This window comes from Phocoena phocoena, chromosome 2 (genome assembly GCF_963924675.1).
Source record: "Phocoena phocoena chromosome 2, mPhoPho1.1, whole genome shotgun sequence".
In the NCBI taxonomy this organism is placed as follows: domain Eukaryota; kingdom Metazoa; phylum Chordata; class Mammalia; order Artiodactyla; family Phocoenidae; genus Phocoena; species Phocoena phocoena.
The window spans coordinates 12,800,429-12,822,555 of record NC_089220.1 but is presented as its reverse complement, the minus strand read 5'-3'; the positions used below and the strand labels follow the sequence as shown (position 1 = coordinate 12,822,555).

Below are 22,127 nucleotides of genomic sequence, written 5' to 3'. Positions count from 1 at the left end.
GAGAGATGATGTAAAGTTTGTGAGCCTAGAGTTATTTTAAAGAAAATACATAACAATAACATAGAAACTAAATCAATAATTCAGTTCTTTTATTTATACAGCAGCTTTACTGCCAGCTGAGTCAGGACCCTTAGAACGTTGGATTTGAACCATGCTTGTAAATTAATACGGATCTATAATCAGATTCCTAGTCATGGACTGAAACCAATACCACACAAACTTGAAGAACTCCTAAGGGCTCGTAAATGCATGATTAGTCATTAGCAAGGAGACCACCGATTCTCCACTGCTAAGATATTCCTACTGGGGACTTCCCTGGTGGTCCAATGGTGAAGAATCCGCCTTCCAATGCAGGGGGACGTGGGTTCAATCCCTGGTCAGGGAACTAAGATCCCACATGCCACAGGGCAACTAAGCCCATGTGCCACAACTACTGAGCTCGCGTGCTGCAAACTACAGAGCCCATGCACTCTGGAGCCTGCACCACAACTAGAGAGAGAAAAATAAACCCCACACGCTACAACTAGAGAGAAGCCCGTGCGCCACAATGAAGAGCCCGCGCCGCAACAAATGATCCCACATGCCTCAACGAATATCCCGCATGCCACAACTAAGACCCGACGCAGCCAAAAAAAAAAAGATATTCCTACTGTATATGTGAGATTTTGAAAGGAGATGAGGAAGATGGGGAGATGAGGAGCAAAAAAAAAGTCAGAATTCCTTATTTGGAGAACGTTATTAATAAAGCAAAAGTGTTAAGAAAGAACTGGACAAATCTGTACCCTTTAATACAAGAAGAAAAAATATGTGACCTCGATTTTATAACTACTTAGAAAGCCTCATCTACAATCTTCATTTTGCACATACAAAGGGAAGTGAGGAGGGAAAAAACTGAGTTTTTTAGAAGGCTTAGGAAAACAAACTTAGACTATCTTGAATGCAGAATTGTTTTCTTTCTCCAAGGATTGTCACAATGGTTTTTATCTGTTGAAGAGGTAATCAACAAAGTTTCCAATATCACTACTAAGTTAAAAGCAGAAATTAAGAATAAGAAAATATGAGAGACTCCCTTTTTAAGGATCTCTTACAAAGCAAATTATTGACTGAAGGTGAAATAGTTTCCATATGTTTCTCTAGCAAAAATCAATAATGCCAATAAGCACTGTCCATAGTCATTCAGCATGACTCCAATGGGGACAATGTGCACTGTTTTTGCATTCATGACACCTCTGCATTGTACTGTGGCCCAGGTGTGTCCTAAAAGGCCAGGTCACATACAACAGACAAAGGGTGATTTCTGTTTTAAACAGGGTTACAATGGATGCTTTGCTCAAGACATTATACTTTTTTTTTTTTTTTTTTTTTTTTTTTTTGCGGTACGCGGGACTCTCACTGTTGTGGCCTCTCCCGTTGCGGAGCACAGGCTCCGGACGCGCAGGCTCAGCGGCCATGGCTCACGGGCCTAGCCGCTCCGCGGCATGTGGGATCTTCCCAGACCAGGGGCACGAACCCGTGTCCCCTGCATCGGCAGGCGGACTCTCAACCATTGTGCCACCAGGGAAGCCCAAGACGTGATACTTTTAACGGAAATAAAATAAAAATTATTATTTGAAGAATTAGTCGATTTTGAGATTTCCTTTAACAAGAGTATTATTCTATAAAACAAAATATTATCCTCATCAACAAAACCTGAAAAAAGGGAAATCTAGAATGTCCTAACCTTTCCATTATCTTTTTTCCTCCAAAACACTAGATATCATAATATGTTCGTGTATACAAAGCAAAGGAAAGGTAAAAAAAATGAAGATAACACCAAAAAGAGGGCCTAAGCTATTAACTAAGATTCTGTTTGTTTTTTTTTTTTTGTAAAGGGTTTTTTTTTATTATGTGTAACACAAAGTTATTTAAGTCAATACATTTTTAAGGAATTTCACATGTTCTGATTCTTTCCACTGCCAATCACCTTAGTTCCTCCAAACTCATAATCTTCAAGATAAAACAGCCCTTTCAAAAAGAAGTTATCATGTGAGTCAGTCCACAATTCTTTTAGTTAGGCTTCTTTGATCTCCAATGAAATATGGACACACTTCAAAATTCCCCACCTGTAATCTTTGGGATCCAATTTCCTCAAGCGATTTACTTTAGGACCATGTTTAGGGTCAGGAGATGGATCTGCCTGGCTCTGAATTTGACACCCTCTAAAAATGTATTAGGTTCAAATCATATTCACTCCTAAGCCATCACACCCTAGAACAGTACAGATCATTGGGATATGCCAATACCTTTTTAAATTATCCAGACACTCTGTTCAAGATAAAAGCCTAAAAAAAGAAGCCATCTTTGTTTCATGTCAACGTTAAAATTAGAGTACTAAATCAATACAGCTGGTAATTTAAAAGCTTAAGATATGAGGGAAATTATCAGTTCTATAGTCCTGGAAGCAATCTTTATGTTTATCAATACACCCCCATCACTTGACTCTCTTAGGTATCATGTTCCTTCTTATCTGTATCAAAACTCATACTGAACAATGAGCTCTGGGTTGCAAAAGAGGATTTATTTGTGCACCTGTCTAGAAGTCTTTGTCCACAAATTAAACAAAAACAAACACAAGTGCTAAACTAGGATTCTTAATATACATTTTATAGAGATATATCAGGAAGTGTCAAAAATAGAACATACCTTGTCATGTCCTGAATCTCCCCCTCTGACAATATCTGGTGCCATGTATTCAATAGTTCCACAAAAGGAATATGCTCTTTCAGCCTTAAACAAACAATCAAACAAAGGAAAAGGGATTTGATTTTAAGCTCGTATGACAAGTGACAAGAAGAGAGAGTTAATACTACATGGCAGTGTTGAGATACACCACAGTAGCACAGTAGTGGTAGAAGCTACTTGACAGACCTTCTCACCAGGCAGACCTATATATACACACCTATACAGTATGAGGTAAACGGGGAAAACTTTTTAAGCCCTGAAACTCTACTATCATCCATCCGTCCGTCCGTCCAACCATCCATCCATCCATTAATGAATCCACTCATTCACTCTTCTTTTTTTCTGTGTGTTTATATATTTCAATCACTGATTCCTTTAACTGTTCTTGTAAGTGCCAATACTCCTAGTAGTATGAATGACTTTATTTCCAGATCGGCAAGATTGGGAAAACATTGGGAAACCTGAAGGAGAAAGGAAGATCAAATGCTAAGAAGGGAAACAGGGAACCCAAAGATGAAAACGGATGAAAAGAATTTTTCCAATCTTACCATCATGTTTAAGTTTGGCACTGCCGATGGTGGGTTTAAGTGATGATGAGCAGAACTGTCTTTTTAAAAAAATACTGCCTCTTAAAGACAGTTGTTTCTCTTTTGTAGAACATTAAAAAGGGCTAATTTAATATATCAACCTTAAAATTAATCTTAAAAAACTACGTAATTAAAAAAATGACCAACTGTGTCATATCTCAATGTAATAAGGAGAAAAAAATATATGAATTGTTATGCAGATATATTAAACAGGGGAAAAATAATTCTTCTTTAACAATGTACATTCATATGGCTATATCTAAAATTTTAAAGGCACTTTGGGGCCATTAAAATATTTCACAAAACTATTTTAGAGGAAGCTTTTCAATTTACACTTGATTCTTCTTCTACCAGCAAGGTTTCAAGAAAAATAAGCATTCTTCTTATTTACCAGCTTTAAACATAAAGGACACTACCCTAGCAATGTTATAGAAGTGGTAGAAGTCCCTAGTTTTATTGGATGAAAGTTCAGCCCACAGATAATGAATGTAATGAATTTATTTAAACCCTGTGATAACAAATGTATTAAAACTACTTATTTATGATATACACAGCTCAATAATTTTATATAAATATATAATTTTATATAAAGAAAAATAAAATTAATATGGTTTATGACTCACTTCTTTCTTTTTATGTACTATATATATATTGAAAGATTACTGTTCCCCTAGAAAGTAAAAGAAATAACCCAGTTATGCTTAGATCTGCAGAAAATTTTCTTTCTTGTTATCTGGCAGAATAATCTCATTGAACAGCTATGATAAACCATATATCAAATGTCATTATCTCTCTGCTTCATCACTTCAGTACCAAATGCTAATTTTGTATCAAACTACTGGAACAATTAAGGCTAAATAAAATTGATTTCATATAAATTTGCATATAAAAAGTAATGAATAATTTTAAATATTTTGTTAGACATGTTTAGATTGAAAAAAAATATGTGAATGCTTAGGAAGCATTCATTTCTTCACTGAATTATTAAAAAAGAAATACTCCAAAATTACTTTTTAGTAGGATGGGGGGAGTGGGAGGGAGGCTGCAGAGGGAGGGGATGTATGTATACATATAGCTGATTCAGTTTGTTCCACAGCAGAAACTAACACAAATTGTAAAGCAATTATACTCCAATAAAAAAAAAGTATATATATTAAAAACAAAACAAAACAAACAAAAAAGAATGTGTATGAAGTAAAGCCTGGTCATAGTTTGAAAAGCTAAAAAAAAAAAATTCCCAAGCTTCATAAAACTAAATATGTAGTGTTTTTAGTTAATACACTATTTATTATGCAATAGCCCTTTATAGGATATTAAGCAAAAATCATTATATAGCTGACATAAAGAAACACAGAAAAATTGCTAAGTCATAGTATTTATCATTTGATCTCATCTTTCTTTGTGAATTCCAGTCAACTGTTTTAGTTAAAATTAATTAATTTATTGAAGTATAGTTGATTCACAATGTTTCAGGTATACAGCAAAGTGATCTGGTTATACATATATACATATGTATATTCTTTTTTAGGTTCTTTTCCGTTATAATGTTTATTACAAGATATTGAATACAGATCCCTGTAGTATATAGTAGGTCCTTGTAGTTTATCTATTTTACGTACAGTAGTATGTATCTGTTAACCCCAACTTCCAAATTTATCCCTCCTCCCCCTTTCCCCTTTGGTAACCATAAGTTTCTTTTCTATGTCTGTGTCATTTGACCTCATCTTAAAAGATATCTTTAAAACATATCCTAAATCAAGTTTAGATATATTGAAAGAAAATAAAAATAATTCTCCAAAATGGTTTATGAGTAAAAAGATCACAAGTTCTGATTTATTGCTTCTCTAGATTTTTATTTATTTAGAAAACTAGACTTTTTAGTACATATAAATTTTCATTTCTTTTTATAGGCATATCTGTGTTACAAGCCACTTTGGAATAATGCATATTTTCTTTTAAGTATGCGACAATGATTAAATTTTACAACTTGAAAGTCATGAAAATCTGCACTCTCTTCTTCAAAATACTAGACATTCATAAGTTTAGTGTAAAACCAGTAAGAAACATATGGATCTGATTGATTACTGTGGGAAATATCTGATAGTCACCACCACTTTCCATGTCTCTTTTTTTTCTTTATCTGACAATGAGAATTATGCAACAATGTAGTTCAGTTCTCCATTGTCTTGACATACAGGAAGCTCAGAAACACATTAAGTCCTCAAAGATATTTCTTCTACCTTCTCCATGTGATTTCTGAGCTTTTTTAAAATTCACTTTAGCTTCTTCTGTTTTTTGGGGGGAGGAGGGAGGGACACAGGTAGTGTCTACAATAATAAATAATTAAGAGATAATTATTTAATTTATAAAAATTCCAAGAGTCAGCAAAATTAAGCTTAAGTGTTGGGAAGTTCCAATCCCTGAGGAATAATAGTAAACAAAGACAAAGTATTTCTTAAGTCTCTCTGTTATTTTAAAACATTGCCATTTTAGCCTCTTGCAATTCTGTATCTGCTTCCTCTTCCTCTGCCCCAAATGGAAGTGTTACTCCCTCCGAATTCTAACTTTTAGTGTGTCAGTCTCAATTTCCTAAGAGTTTATATCTTCTATTGTAAAAAATAGCCCCAATTTTAACTTTTGAATTTGTGTTTATCTGCCTAGGAAGATTCATGTTATCTAGAGCAGCAGTCCCCAACCTTTTCGGCACCAGGGACCGACTTCGTGGAAGACAATTTTTCCATGGACCAGGGGAAGGGGGGGTATGGGGGGATGGTTCAGGCAGCAATGCAAGCAATGGGGAGCGATGGGGAGCGGCAGATGAAGTTTTGCTCACTCGCCACTCACCTCCTGCCGTGTGGCCCAATTCCTAACAGGCAGCGGACAGATACCCGTCACGGGCCCGGGGGTTGGGGACCACTGATCTAGAATGTATGCAGAATGCCTTTCAAATAATTGTACCCAGAAGACAAACTGATGAAGTATGATAGGGGAAGGTCTCTGGTGGGGACAAAAGAGATTTCAAGGTCATATGTTATGAACTATGATATAAAAGGCTAGGCTAGCATAGCTAAACTCTATTATGGTTATTGTTTATTTATTAAAAATTAATATTTTTCTCAAGGAGACAGGCAATCAGCCAATTTTGCAGTTAAGTCCATACGATTTTATAAGCAACATTACTTATTAAACACTACAGTGTTAAAAGATTGTGAAGGAGAATTTAATTGAATGTGAAAATAGTAAAAGCAGTGTGTGCACCATCCTGGCACATAATACGGAGCATTCTTGTGTTTAAGTATCAGCTGATCAAGGAGGCTTCACTGTGCCTTAGAGGGAAAGATCAGGTAACACTGGACAAAAAACTGGTTTCCTTCTAAGGAAGAATCCAAATAGGAACTCAACGGCCAAACCCTCAGGCATTTCTCAATAAACACGAGATTAAATCATGCCTAGCTTTTATTTGCCAATGTTTTATCTTGATCTTATCTGCTTATGATATATAGATAAATTTGTGAGTTAAATGTAAAATTACCAAAGAAATTTTTATTCCCCCATTCTGTATTTTTTCCCATCTCAATTTTGACAAACCTCAAAACAAATATCCAAATGTTGGGTTTTTAAGAAGAAATATTGCATTGCTAATCATCCAAGTCTATGCTCCCAAGACAGAAAGGGGAATCCCTAGGTGCCAGCCACAAAGAGGATGCTGAAAACCAGAGGTACCCATAGGACCTGGGCCGTGGCAGCACAAAGGAAAGGAAGGGAAGTTGTTTCAGATCCTAGCAATCCAGAAGCTTGAATTTCAATACTTTCATAAGGACAAAAGATGAGGCCCTCGGCTCTAAAGAGGTGGACTGGAATTACTACTCTTGTGTAAACCTTGGAATCTAAGGAAGCTGAACCCTCAATGAAAGCAAAGTCTAGAAAAAATAAATTTACCCAGTAGCACAGGTTTATTTCTGTCTGAGCCCTAGATTTAAAAACAAACAAATAAATGTTCCTCTTGTGGAATCACATCCCTAGGCTTGTGGCTCTTGTAGATTTGGTACCTAAATTTACTCTTTCCTCCATAGTATGGGAAAGTGAGAAAATCTGGTCCAACATGGTGACACTCTGGAACATATGACAGAACCAGAGGAATTCCCACTACTTAGCTGCCTCAGGATTCACACAGATAAAGCACTAGAGTCTCAAAATTACAAATTAGTGAACTATACTGTACAAACAAAACAGAATTACTTGAAATACTAGAAGAGCAATCTGGAAAAGGCCTAGTATGTTGTAAAAGATGAAAGACATAAAGAAAGGAAAATATCCATAAAACAATATAGCAGCAGAAAAGACTAGAAAGATATGAAAAAGAATACAATAGAACTGTATAAATGAAAAAATACAATAAAAATAGGCAGACTAAACAGATTAGACACAACTAAAGAGAATCTGTGAAGTATAAGACATATTTGAGAAAATTATCCTGAATGTTGCGAGAGTCCCAAGCAGACTAAATAAAAATATATCCATGGGTAGCAAATTTCTATTTTTTAACTTGAGTGGTGGTTATAAGAGTGTTTGCTTTATAGTAATAACTCACTAAGCCATACTTTCATTTTGTTTTTGTGTTTTATTTTACAATAAAAAGATACCAAAGACAAAAACCTAGTCCATTCCTAGGTATGTCCATATCCAGCTAAATTATCACTGAATATGCAAGGCAAAATAAAGGCATTTTAAGACAGAGACAGAGTTTACTATTCATTGATCCTTGTTTAAAAAGACATCTAAAGGATGCACTTCAGAAATAAACTGAACTCACAAGAAAAGAGTAAGATGTAAAAAGCAGTAGTGAGCAGAGAAAACAGGTAAACATGTGAGAAAATCTTTTGAATTTATAAAATGAAAATAATAATTACACAATAATCAATCTGGGAAATATAACACAAGATGGGACTAAAATAATAAGTAACAATAACATATAAAACGAGATGGATAACTGAAGCTAAAACATTCTAATGTTCTTGTAGTGGTCATGGCAATCATAGACATAATTGTTAATTTTAGACTCTGTTAAGTCGGTGTACAGGCATACTTCGTTTTACTGTGCTTTGCTTTATTGTGTGTTTATCTGTGTTTCACAGATATTGTGCTTTTAACAAACTGAAGATTGTGGCAACCCTGTGACGAGCAAGTCTATTGGTACCATTTTTTCCAACAGCGTTTGCTCACTTTTTGTCTCTGTGTTATAGTTTGGTAATCCTTGCAATATTTCCAACTTTTTCATTATTATTATATTTGTTGTGCTAACCTGTGATCAGTAATCTTTGATGTTACTATTGTAATTGTTTTGGGGTGCCATGAACTGGGCCCATATAAGACAGCAAACTTAAATCGATAAATGTTGTATGTGATCTGAGACCAACTGGCTGTTCCCCCATCTCTCTCCCTTTCCTCGGGCTCCCCTATTCCCTGAGACACAACAATATTGAAATTAGGCCAGTTAATAACCCTACAATGACCCTTATGTGTTCAAGTGAAAGGAAGAGTCACACAGCTCTCACTTTAAATCAAAAACTAAAAATGACTAAGCTTAGAGAGAAAGGCTTGTCAAAAGCCAAGAAGGCCAAAAGGTAGGTCTCTTGTACCAAACAGTTAGCCAAATTGTGAATGCAAAGGAAAAGTTCTTGAAGGAAATTGAAAGTGCTGCTCCAGTGAACACATGAATGATAAGAAAGCGAGATAGCCTTATTGCTGATATGGAGAAAGTTTTAGTAGTCTGGATAGATCAAACCAGCTACAACATTCTCTCAAGTCAAAGCCTAATCCAGAGCAAGGCCCTAACTCTCTTCAAGTCTGTGAAGTCCTGAGAGAGACGAGGAAGCTGCAAAGGTGAAGCTAGCAAAGTTTGGCTCAAGAGGTTTAAGGAAAGAAGCTGTCTGCATAACATAAAAGTGCAAGGTGAAGCAGCAGGTGCTGACATAAAAGTTGCAGCAAAGTATCCAGAAGATCTAGCTAAGGTAATGAATGAAGGTGGCTACACTAAACAACAGATTTTCAATGTAGACAAAACAGCCTTCTACTGGAACAAGATGCCACCTAGGACTTTTCTAGCTGGAGAGGAGAAGTCAGTGCCTGGCATCAAAGCTTCAAAGGATAGGCTGACTCTCTTGTTAGGGGCTAATGCATTTGGTGACTTTAAGTTGAAGCCAGTGCTCATTTACCATTCTGAAAATCCTAGGACCATTAAGTATATGCTAAATCTACTCTGCCTGTGCTCTTTAAATGAAACAACGAAGCCTAGATGACAGCACATCTGTTTATAACATGGTTTATAGAGTATTTTAAGCCTACTGTTTTAAGATCTACTGCTCAGAAAATAAGATTCCTTTCAAAATATTACTGCTCATTGACCATGCACCTTGTCACCCAACAGCTCTGATGGAGATATACAATGAGATTAATGTTATTTTCATGCCTGCTAATACATTCTGCAGCCCATGGATCAAGGAGTAATTTCAACTTTCAAGCCTTATTATTTAAGAAATACATTTAAGGCTATAGGTGCCATAGACAAGTGATTCCTTTGATGGATCTGGGCAAAGTAAACTGAAACTTTTCTGGAAAGGATCCACCATTCTAGGTGCCACTGAGAACATCTGTGATTCATGGGAAGTGGTTAAAATACCAACATTAACGGGAGTTTGAAAAAAGTTGATTCCAACTCTCCTGGGGGGACTTTGAGGGTTTCAAGACTTCAGTGGAGGAAGTATCTGCAGATATGGTAGAAAAAGCAAAAGAATTGGAATTAGAAGGGGAGCCTAAAGATGTGACTGAATTGCTGCAATTTTATGATAATATTTTAACAGACGGCGAGCTGCTTCTTAGGGGTGAGCAAAGAAAGTAGTTTCTTGAGATGAAATCTACTCTTGGTGAAGATGCTGTGAATATTGTTGAAATGACAATAAAGGATTTAGAATGTTACATAAATTTAGTTTATCAAGCAGTGTCAGGATTTAAGAGGTTTCCAGTTTTGAAAGTTCTATTCTGGGTAAAATGCTACCAGACAGCATTGCATGCTACAGAGAAATCATTTGTAAAAGGAAGAGTCAACTGATGCGACAAACTTCATTGTTGTCTTATTTTAAGAAATGGCCACAATGAGCCCAACCTTCAGCAACCACCACCCTGATCAGTCAGCAGCCACCAACATGGAGGCAAGATCCTCCACCAGCTAAAAGATTATGATTCACTGAAGGCTCAGGTGGTGGTTAGCATTTTTAGCAATAAAGTATTTTTAAATTATGGTATGCACTTTTTTTAAGACATAATGCTATTTATAGCATACTTAATAGACTGCAGTTTAGCATAGACATAACCTTTATATGCACTGGGAAACCAAAAAAGTTCATGTGACTTGCTTTACTGTGGCAGTCTGAAACTGAACCCACAATAACTCCAAGGTATGCCTGCATAAGTTAAAAATTTCAGGGTAATAACCACTCAAAGAACAGATATAGAATATATATAACTTCTAGACAACTGGAAAGATGAAATAAAGAAATCTTAATCATTTAAATAGAAGAGAGGAAAGAAGGGGAAAAAAGCAAAGAGAAATTGTGATAAAGAGAAACACACAGCAAGATAAGAGAAATAAATAAAACTATATCAGCAGTCATAATATACAGATTTAACTCACCAGTTAAAAGACAGAAACTCTCTGGATCAAAAACAAAATCCAGTTATATGTTATTTACAAAAGGCACACCTAAAACATAATAACAAAGAAATATTGAAAGTAAAGAGATAGAAAAAGATATATCAGACCAGCAGCATTAACCAACAGAAAGCTGGAATATCTTTATTAATAGCAGGAAAATGAACTTTAAGGCAAAAAAATTATTAAAATTAAGCAGGGTCACTACATAATAATAAAAGGAACATTTCACTAGAAAATAACACTATTCCAAGCCTAACACAATCAAATATTTTTGAAGAACCTTAAACCACCTAAAGCAAAAATGGTGAGATTTCCAAGAAGAAACGGACAAATCCACAATCATAGTGGGCACTTTAACATACCTCTTTCATAAATGACTGATCAAGCAGGAAAATAATTGGTGAAGCTATGGAAGATATACATGATGTTCATGAAAATATATAAAATTTGATATCTAACAGTTAGAGAATGACTATACAGTCTTTTCAAGTATTCATGGCACATTTACAAAAGTTAACCAAATAATAGGTCACAAAGCAAATCTCAAAAACCACAGAAATAAAACCATATATGTTTTCTTGTCCAAACAGAAAGCAATAAAACTAAAAATTTACAAAAAGGTAGCTCAAAAATCCTATATACATGAAAACTTAAGAACCCATTTTAAAATAATTCATTGCCCAAGGTAAAAAACCACATAACCATAAATAACAGTAAAAATGCTATATAACTTGCGAGATACATCTAAAGCTGTTCTTAGAAATTCAGTTTTATTTAAAAAAGAATGATTAAATATTAGTGAGCTGGATGTCCAACTCAAAAGTTTAATAAAAGAATACAAAAGAAACTAACAGAAAGTAAAAGGAATGAAGTAATAAAGGAAGATCATCAAAGAAATAGAAAAATTGAGAAGCTTGATAAAAGCTGTTTCTGGAAAAAGACTAATAAAATGGAGAAATCTCTAGCAAATTGAGCAAGAAAAGAGGAGGAAAGTTACAAATCAGCAATATTAGTCATTTAAAAGGAAACATTACTACAGTTACAATACAGATTAAAAACTAAAGCACTTCTATGAATAATATGACGCCAAAGAATTTAAAAACAAAAATATAACATATTCTATAAAAACATAACTTACCAACACTGACTCAAGAAAAAATTGAAAACCTGCATATAACTATAAATATTTTTAAAAAATTAAATCAGTATTTGAAAAGCCACTCATATGCACCTAGAAGGGAAAAAAAAGAAAAAAATACACGCCGATAGCTAGAAGTGCATTCAGAGGAAACCTTCAGAGGAACTATCTTATATAAACTATTCCAAATTACTTTCATGATGTTAGTATAATCATGATGCCCAAATCAGACAAATACAATAGTAGAAAGGAAAATTACAGGTCAACTTAGACAATAAAATCTTAAATAAAATATTAGCAAACAAAATCCAGCAATATATGAAAAATATATGTCACAGAAAGTAAAGTTTATTCCAAGAATTGAAAGATGGCTTAACATTGAAAAAGAAAAAACCTATTAATGTAACTCACACCACTAGGTGATTGAAGAAAAAACCATAAGAATTTCCTTATATCAATATACTAAGATATAATTTATCTATCAAAAACCTAGAGCAGATACCATACTAAATGGCTAAAACACATGGCCTTAAAGTAAAAAGCAAGGATATATACATATAAAACTTAGTAGACAGAGCAACAAAACCAAACCAAACCACACATCCACAAACACACACAAAACAAAAAGTATGAGAATCAAAAAGATACAAAGCCATCATTACTTACAAATACTAGTTCTGATTTTTCTTTTAATATAGTCATCTACATAAAAAATCCAAGTGAATCTGCAAATTAGTGGAACTAATATGAATTCACCAATATTGCTATGTACAAGATCAACAACATTCCTATGCTTTGCCAAGAAAAACAGATATTCTAATTTTTGTCAATAGGAACAAAATAAGTTAATAGAAATAAATCTAATAATATATGTATAAATCATTACAAAAATTAGAAAATATTATTGAAAAACATAAAAGACAAGGAAATAAATGGGAAAATATGAATGTTTATGCAAATTTGTGTTGTTAGATTCAATATCCAAAGATCACAGTTTTCTCCAAATTAATTTATAAATTCAATACACAATGAGGAACAAAAGACCAAGAATAGCAAAGACAGTGAAGAGGCAGGAGGAAGGTCAGGGGAAATAAGGAGAGAATGACAGGATAAGAGTGAAGAGGGAAGGGCTTCCCTGGTGGCGCAGTGGTCCGCCTGCCCACGCAGGGGACACGGGTTCGTGCCCCAGTCTGGGAGGATCCTGCATGCCATGGAGTGGCTGGGCCCGTGAGCCATGGCCGCTGAGCCTGTGCATCCGGAGCCTGTGCTCCGCAACGGGAGAGACCACAACAGTGAGAGGCCCGCGTACCGCAAAAAAAAAAAAAAAAAAAAAAGTGAAGAGGGGAAAGATCTCACCTTTCCAGATTAAAGACATACCGTAAGGCTATGGCCCTTCAGATTTTTCAATGTTGACTCAGGGAGAGGCAAGCCAACAAAAGGAATTGAATAAAGAGCCTAGAAGTAGACTCACAAGCATGCATAGGAATTCGGCATATGACAAAGTTGCTTTTCAAATCAGTAGGGAAGGGATTAACTGACTATTCAATGAATAGTTCAGTCAACTGGATTATCTATATAAAAAGAGAAAAAAATAAGATCCCCACCTCACACATATATATAAATTAATTCCTAATAAATTAAAAATTTCAATATGCTAATTTCAAAAAGAAAACAAAAGAGAATATCTTAGTTCATTGAGACAGGAATGGATTTCATTTTAAAAGATTCAAAGAAATCAACAACTTAACTTTACACCTCAAGGAACTAGAAAAAGAAGAATAAACTAAACCAAAAGTTAGCAGAAGGAAAGAAATGATAAAGATTGAAGCAGAAATAAATGAAACAGAAAACAGAACAGAAAAAAATTAGCAAAACTTAGATTTTTGAAAAGATAAACAAAACTGACAAACTCTTGGCTAGATTAAGAAAAAGAGAGAGAAGATTCAACTAAAATCAGAAATTAAAGAGAAGACCTTACAAGAAACTAAATTATACACCAACAAATTGAATAATTTCAGATGGATAAATTCCTAGAAACATACAATCTACCAGGACTGAATCATGAATAGAAAATTTGAACAGATTCTTCATCAGTAAGGACACTGAATTAGTCATCAGAAATCTCCCAACAAAGAAAAGGCCAGGACCAGATGGCTTACTGGACATTCTTAAAAAACATTTAAAGAAGTAGTAGGACCATTCCTCCTCAAACTTTCCCTAAAAAACTGAAGAGAACACTTCCAAACTAATTTTATGAGACCAACATTACCCTGATACCAAAGCCAGGGAAAGATACTACAAGAAAAGAAAATACAGCCCAATATTCTTGATGAAAACTGATGTAAAAGTCCTCAGCAAAATGCTAGCAAACTGGGGGTGGGCTCCTGCGCGGGAGTCCATGTGGGCGCCGGTGCCGTGGGGAGCAGCATGGGGTGGCCATGGCGGAGCTGTAGCAGCTCCGGGTGTAGGAGGCGGTGGACTCTAAGGTGAAGAGTCTGGAGAGAGAATATCTGGAAGATTCAGGGCCTCATGTTCCGGTGCAGCGCCGGCTGTTGTGAGGACAGCCAGGTGTCCATGCAGCAAGTGCACCAGTGCATTGAGCACTGCCATGCACCTCTGGCTCAAGCCCAGGCCCTGGTGACCAGCGAGTTGGAGAAGTTCCAGGACCGCCTGGCCAGGTGCACCATCCATTGCAACAACAAAGCCAAAGATTCAATAGATGCGGGGAGTAAAGAGCTTCAGGTGAGGCGGCAGCTGGAGAGTTGCATGACCCCGTGTGTGGATGACCACATGAACCTCATCCCAACCATGACCAAGAAGATGAAGGAGTCTCTCTCATCCACTGGGAAAGAGATGTCTGCTATTGGCCATTGGGGCTGAAGGCAGGAATCTATTTAAAAAGAGGAATGGGTATTTGGGTTTTCTAAGGAAAGTTTATGAATGAGGAAATTAAGGATGGCAGTAAGTTTAAGGCCTATGTCACTTGCCTCTGGACACTGGTTCCTTTGTGTTTGAATCCTAGAAAGTGAAAAAACCTGGTGCTAAAATTTGGGTCAGAGATAGCACAGGAGAGTTTTTGTGAGCCTGACTTTCATGTGGCCAGGGCTTATCCTGGCAACAGGGAGTCTCCCTTGTAGCAAACCAGAGCCCTCCAAGGTACCACATTCTCTTAGTACACAGATACCAACAGGCTGGCAGGTTCATCTGACCTGCTTATGATCTGGTAGAGTGTGAGGAGAGGTGTTTCTATTTGTTGCCAACCTCCTGTTTGCCAGAAGGATCGCTACAACATTTTCCATAAACTGGAAATAAAACAAAATCCAGGAGGTCACTAATTTAGAAGGGGAAAGGGGGCTTCTGGGGATTTGTTTTGCTTGGTTTTGTTTTTTGTTGTTTTTGTTTTTTTGCGGTAAGCGGGCCTCTTACCGCTGTGGCCTCTCCCGTTGTGAAGCACAGGCTCCAGATGCACAGGCTCAGCGGCCATGGCTCACGGGCCCAGCCGCTCCGCAGCATGTGGGATCTTCCCAGACCGGGGCACGAACCCGTGTCCCCTGCATCGGCAGGCGGACTCTCAACCACTGTGCCACCAGGGAAGCCCAGTTTTGTTTTATATACAAGGGCATGAAGTTACTTTAAAGATGTAGAGTTGGGAGGGGTAGTTTGGATAAAAACTTTGAAAGGGCCCTTTCTGGCCATCAAGATGTGGATGCGCATTTCTTAAAATTCTCACACATTACATCTTTCAGCCTGGAGATGCCGCAAAAATGTAAGAAGCGCTATCACACTGGTAGGGGAACAGAACGTTCCCTCTAACTGGCAGCCATGATGAGCCCTGAGGCTGTCTGCAGCAGAGTCAGCAGAGAGACAAGACAATCTTGCAGTGACACTCACCCTTGAAGGGAAAGGGGGTTTTGACTGTGCTATATGCTAGTATTCAGGAATGAACAGCAAAAGGGAATGTTAGCTGCTTAATTAAGAGAGTTATGAAGTACTGGCTTTGGAAAAATCTGGTTTTCATAAAACAAAATAGAATGAAAGCCTAAACCCAGTATTGCTTACTTTGCCCCCTGTAATAACAGAGCTCTGTTGAAACGATCCCTTGGCAACACGAAGGTCAGAGGAGAAAAAGAAAGCAACTCAGGGGCAAGCTGTAACTCCTTTAGAGCAAAAAAACGGGACAGCCCTTCATTTACCAAATACCACTTTTGCGACATGCATTGTTCTCGCCCCAGTTCTGCCACCTTATCGTTTTATCAAGGACCTCGTTGTGTTTTTACCAACTTATTACTTGGAATGATAATATAGCCTGTCTGTTTGCTATTTCAACTGACTTTCATGTGGCCAGGGCTTATCCTGGCAACAGGGAGTCTCCCTTGTAGCAAACCAGAGCCCTCCAAGGTACCACATTCTCTTAGTACACAGATACCAACAGGCTGGCAGGTTCATCTGACCTGCTTATGATCTGGTAGAGTGTGAGGAGAGGTGTTTCTATTTGTTAAACATAAATAAGACTTAATTTTTCTTCCAAAAAAAAAAACAATGCTAGCAAACTGAATTCAACAGCACATAAAAAGGATTATACACCATGACCAAGTGAGATCCTGGAATGAAAGAACAGTTCAAGATTCAAAAAATCAATCAATGTAATACACCACATTAACAGAATGAAGGACAAAAACCACGTGATCATCTCAACTGATACAGAAAAAGCATCTGACAAAATTCAATACCTTTTCATGATAAAAGAAAGCACTTAACAACAAGCTAGGAATAGAATGAAACTACCTCAACATAACAAAACCAGGTATGAAAAGCCCACAGCAAACATCATACTCAATGGTGAAAAACTGAAAGCTTTCCTCTCAGATGAGTAACAAGGTAAGGATGTGCCCTCTCACCATATCTATTCAACATAGTGCTGAATGTCTTACCCAGAGCAGTTAGGCAAGAAAAAGAAATAAAAGACCTCCAAATTGGAAAGGAAGAAGTAAAATTATGTCTGCTTGCAGATAATATGATCTTATATGTAAAAAACCCTAAAGATTTCACACACAAAAAACCCATTAGAACTAATAAGAGAACCAGCAATATTACAAGATACAAAATCAACATACAAAAATTAGTTATGGAACTTCCCTGCTGGTGCGCTGGTTAAGAATCTGCCTGCCAATGCAGGGGACATGGGTTCGAGCCCTGGTCCCGGAAGATCCCACATGCCATGGAGCAACTAAGCCCGTGCGCCACAACTACTGAAGCCTGCACGCCTAGAGCGCATGCTCTGCAACAAGAGAAGCCACCACAATGTGAAGCACATGTACCGCAACGAAGAGTAGCCCCCGCTCACCGCAACTAGAGAAAGCCCGTGCGCAGCAATGAAGACCCAACGCGGCCAAAAATAAATAAATAAAATTAATTAATTTTTAAAAATTAGTTATGTTTCTATACACTAACAATGAACAATACCAAAAGGAAATTAAGGGGGGAAAATCCCATTTAAAGTAAGCATCAAAAATAATAAAATACTTAGAAGTTAACTTGACCAAGGGGTCAAAAGACTTGGACAATTAAAATTACAAAATATTGGGCTTCCCTGGTGGCGCAGTGGTTGAGAGTCCACCTGCTGATGCAGGGGACACGGGTTCATGCCCCGGTCCAGGAAGATCCCACATGCTGCGGAGCGGCTGGGCCCGTGAGCCATGGTCGCTGAGCCTGCGCATCCAGAGCCTGTTGCTCCGCGATAGGAGAGGCCACAACAATGAGAGGCCCGCGTACCGCAAAAAAAAAAAATTACAAAATATTATGAAAGAAATTTAAAAAGACACAAATAAATGGAAAGACACCCCATGCTCATGGACTGGAAGACAATATTGTTAAAACGTCCACACTACCCAAAGTGATCTAGAGAGTCAACATAATCCCTATCAAAATCCCAATAACCTTTTTGTACAAATAGAAAAAAAATCTTAATATTCATATGGAATCTCAAAGGACCCTTAATAGCCAAAACAATCTTGAAAAAGAACAACAAAGTTGGAGGTCTCACACTTCCTGATTTCAAAATGTATTACAAAACTACAGCAATCAAAACATTTTTGACTTAAATAAAGACAAACATACAGACCAATGGAACAGAGTAAAGAGCTCAGAAATAAATCTTTATGCACATGGTCAAATGATCTTTGACAAGGGTGCCAATGGGGAAAGGACAGGGTCTTCAACAAATGATGCTGAGAAAACTGAATATTCATACACACAAAAAAATAAAGTTGGATCTTACCTTACCCCAAATACAAAAATTAACTCAAAATGAACTGAAGATCTAAATGTAAAACCTAAAACTATAAAACTACTAGAAGAAAACATAGGGGGAAAGCTTCATGACGCTGGATTTGGCAGTGATTTCTTGGGTCTGACACCAAAAGCACAGCAACAAAAGCAAAAATAGACAAATGGGTCGACATTAAAATTTAAAACTTCTGGGCTTCTCTGGTGACACAGTGGTTGAGAGTCCACCTGCCGATGCAGGGGACACGGGTTCGTGCCGCAGTCCGGGAAGATCCCACATGCCGTGGAGCGGCTAGGCCTGTGAGCCATGGCCACTGAGCCTGCGCGTCCAGAGCCTGTGCTCCGGGAGAGGCCACAACAATGAGAAGCCCGCGTAACGCAAAAAAAAAAAAAAAAAAAAAAAAATTTTAAACTTCCCTGCATCAAAGGAAACAAGCAAAGTAAAAAGACAACCTACAGAATGGGAGAAAAAGTTTGCAAACCATATATCTGATAGGGGGTTAATATCCAGAATATATAGAGAACTCCTACAACTCAACAGGAAAAAATCAAATAAATTTGATTAAAAAATAGGCAAAGGACTTCAATACACATTCGTCCAAAGATGGTATACAAATGGCTAATAAGCATATAAAAAGATGACTCAACATCACTAGTCATTACAGAAATGCAAATTAAAACTATGAGATATCACTTCATGCTCATTAGGAGGGCCACAATCAAAAAAGCAGAAATAACAAGTATAGGTGAGGATATGGAGAAATTGGAACCCTTGTGCTCTGTTAATGGGAATGTAAAATGGTGCAACTTCTATGGAAAACAGTATGAAGGTTCCTCAAAAAATTAAAAATAGAATTGTCACATGATCCAGCAATTCCACTTCTGGGCATATATGCAAAAGAATTGAAAGAATGATCTCAAAGAGATATTTGTACACTCATGTTCATTGCAGCATTATTCACAACAGCCAATAAGTAAAAGCAACTCAAGTGTCCATCAGTGGACGAATGGATAAACAAAATGTGGTACATACATACAATGAAATATTATTCAGTCTTAAAAAAAGATGGAAATCCTGTCTCATGCCACAACATGGATAACACTGAGGACATTATCCTAACTGAAGTAAGTAGTCACAAAAAGATAAATCCTGCATGATTCCACTTATATTAGGTATCTAAAATAGTCAAACTCATAGAAACAGAAAGAGGAATGGTGGTTGCCAGGGGCTAGGAGGAGGGGAAGATGGAGAGTTGTTCAATGGGTACAGAGTTTAGTTTTGCAATATGAAAAAGTTCTAGAGATCTGTTGCATAAAAAATGTGAATATAGTTAACACTACTGAACTGTACACTTAAAAATGATTACGATGATAATTTTTACATTATGTGTATTTTGCCACAATTTAAAATTTTTTTAAAGATTCAAAGAATATAAATCTTAAGAGATTGGTAAATTTGATTATATTAAAATGTCAAATCTGATAATGCCAAAAACACCACTAATCACATTAAAGACAAGTAAAAGATCTGAAAAAGAAATTCACAAAGTGCATAATTATCAAGGATGGGTAGCTGGAATATTTAAAGAACTCCAACAAACCAATAACATTAGAAAAAAATCGCAACACTGTGATAGAGAAAACACAGAAACCAATGTACCTCAGAAGCAGAATGGATAAACTAGAGAATTCATATAAAAGAATATTATAGAGCAGCAAAAATGAATGAAACAGATTCCTATTTATCAGCTTGAATAAATTTTAAAAATAAGTCAAATAAAAAGCAATCTGCAATATAATATGCCATTTATGTACATTTTAGAAACACAAGCTAACAGTATATATTGTTTATGGATGTAATATATAAAGTAAGGATACTAAAACAAGATTAAATTCAATCCACCATCCACTCTTTGCCTGCACCTGTGCTGCTAAATGTGGTTTTAAGAAAACCATTTTTTCTATATTTGTGGCTGACAATATATCTATCCCCCGTCTCTCTCTTCTTAGGTTTAAATTGAGCCAATGCTCAATTTTCAGTCCGTGTCTTACTTGACCTAACAACAGTATTTGATATAGTTGATCATTTATCATCCCTGAAACATTTCTTCACTTAGCTTCCGGGGACAACACACTTGCCTGTTTTCTTCCCAACCTCCTCATCCCTTTTTCTCAGTCTCCTTTGCTGGTTTATCTTCCTCTCTTGACTCTCTTAATGTTGGAATAACTAGAGTTTATACCTTTGTCGTTTTTTCTTTTCTATCTATACTTAACTCTGTTGGTATTCTCATTCATTTTCATGATTTTAAATACTACTTACATATTGGCAAATTCCAAATTCCTATCTCTAGATGAGACTTCTCTCCCAAATTCCACATTTATATATCCTACTGCCTTTTAAACATCTCTGTATGTCTAACAGACATCTCAGACTCAACTGGTTCAACTGCACTCCTCCAGCCACCCAAAACCTCCCCATCGGCATATTAGTTGACAGCAACTTCATCCCTCCAGCTGCTCTGGCCCCAAACCTTGGAGCTACTGTTGATTCCTCTTGTTCTCTCACACCCTATATTCAAGCCATCAGGAAATTTCATTAGCGCTAATGTCAAAATATATCTAAAATCTGACTATGTCTTCCAACCTCCTCTGCTACCCCATGGTCTAAATCAATGCCATCTCTTGCTGGGGTTAATGCAACAGCTTCCTAACTGGTCTCCAAGTTTCCAGATTTGTCCCACTACAGGACCATCATGCTTGGCAAACAGAATCTTTTTAGATAACTCAGGCCTTGTCATCTTCTACGTAAAGCTCTCCAGTGGCTCCTGTTTCACACGGAGGACCCACAGTCCTTACAGTGGTCTCCCATGCCCTGCACGATCTGCACAGTCCTTCCTCCGGATGACCACCTCCACATCCTTCTTTCCCACTACTCTATCCTCACTCACTCTACACACCCACACTTACCTCCTTTTTGTTCACAAACAGCCCAGGCATATTCCCACCCGAGGGCCTCAACACTGGCTGATCCCTCGACCTAGAAATCTCTTTCCTGGATATTGATGTGGCTCATGCTCTCTCCAAGTCTTGACTCAGCTGTCAGCTTCTTAGTGAAGCCTTTCCTGATCACCTGATTTAAAAGTCCAAGCTGCTCTCACCCCGCTACTTCCTATCTCTCTTTCCTACTGTACTTGTCTTTGTGTCAATTACCATTATCTAACATATTCCATACATATTTTACTTGTTTATTTGTTATTATCTGCCTCGGGGGGAAATTTTTGTCTATTTTGTTAATTGCTGGATTCCAACACCTAGATGGAACAGTGCCTGGATCACAGTAGATGTCCTCTCAATATTTGCTGAATGAATGGGTAAAACCCACAAATTGTCCATAACTGTATATGTGAATAGTGGGTGCACAGATTCTGCTGTATCATTTGCTATATTTTTATTACATTTGAAATATTGTATAATATAAAACATTTAAAAAGAAATTTGGAAAGTATAAGCATTTATTAATCATATTTACGCAATGTTAGTATTCCAGGGTGTCTCTTGCTAAATTCCCCTTATGGGTTTGAAAGTCCCTGACACTTAGAAAATAGATTAAAATAATCTATTTATAGGTTTATATATTCTGTTTATAGATTAATATATCCTATATTAATATAGAATATGATGGCTA

The 22,127-nt window shown here is 36.8% G+C and overlaps 1 protein-coding gene, 1 non-coding gene and 1 pseudogene across 8 annotated transcripts in view; 1 reads left to right on the top strand and 2 right to left on the bottom strand.

Annotated features, from left to right (window-relative positions):
- Positions 1 to 22,127, bottom strand: part of RPS6KA5 (ribosomal protein S6 kinase A5) — a 180,422-nt gene that overhangs the window by 42,894 nt on the left and 115,401 nt on the right. For 5 of the 7 annotated variants that reach the window (XM_065872001.1, XM_065872002.1, XM_065872005.1 and 2 more), the window contains one exon: positions 2,683 to 2,766. The exons of 1 other annotated variant lie outside the window; for it this stretch is intronic. In XM_065872001.1, coding sequence (XP_065728073.1) covers positions 2,683 to 2,766 — 84 coding nt within the window. Of the gene's footprint in view, positions 1 to 2,682; positions 2,767 to 22,127 lie in introns of those variants that run through there. One more of the 7 variants, XM_065872007.1, reaches the window with a different exon arrangement.
- On the bottom strand, positions 2,492 to 2,618 carry LOC136119721 (small nucleolar RNA SNORA40). Its single transcript, XR_010655682.1, has one exon. It is a non-coding gene; the product is annotated as a small nucleolar RNA SNORA40 (small nucleolar RNA).
- On the top strand, positions 14,596 to 15,037 carry LOC136142925 (protein FAM136A pseudogene; annotated as a pseudogene).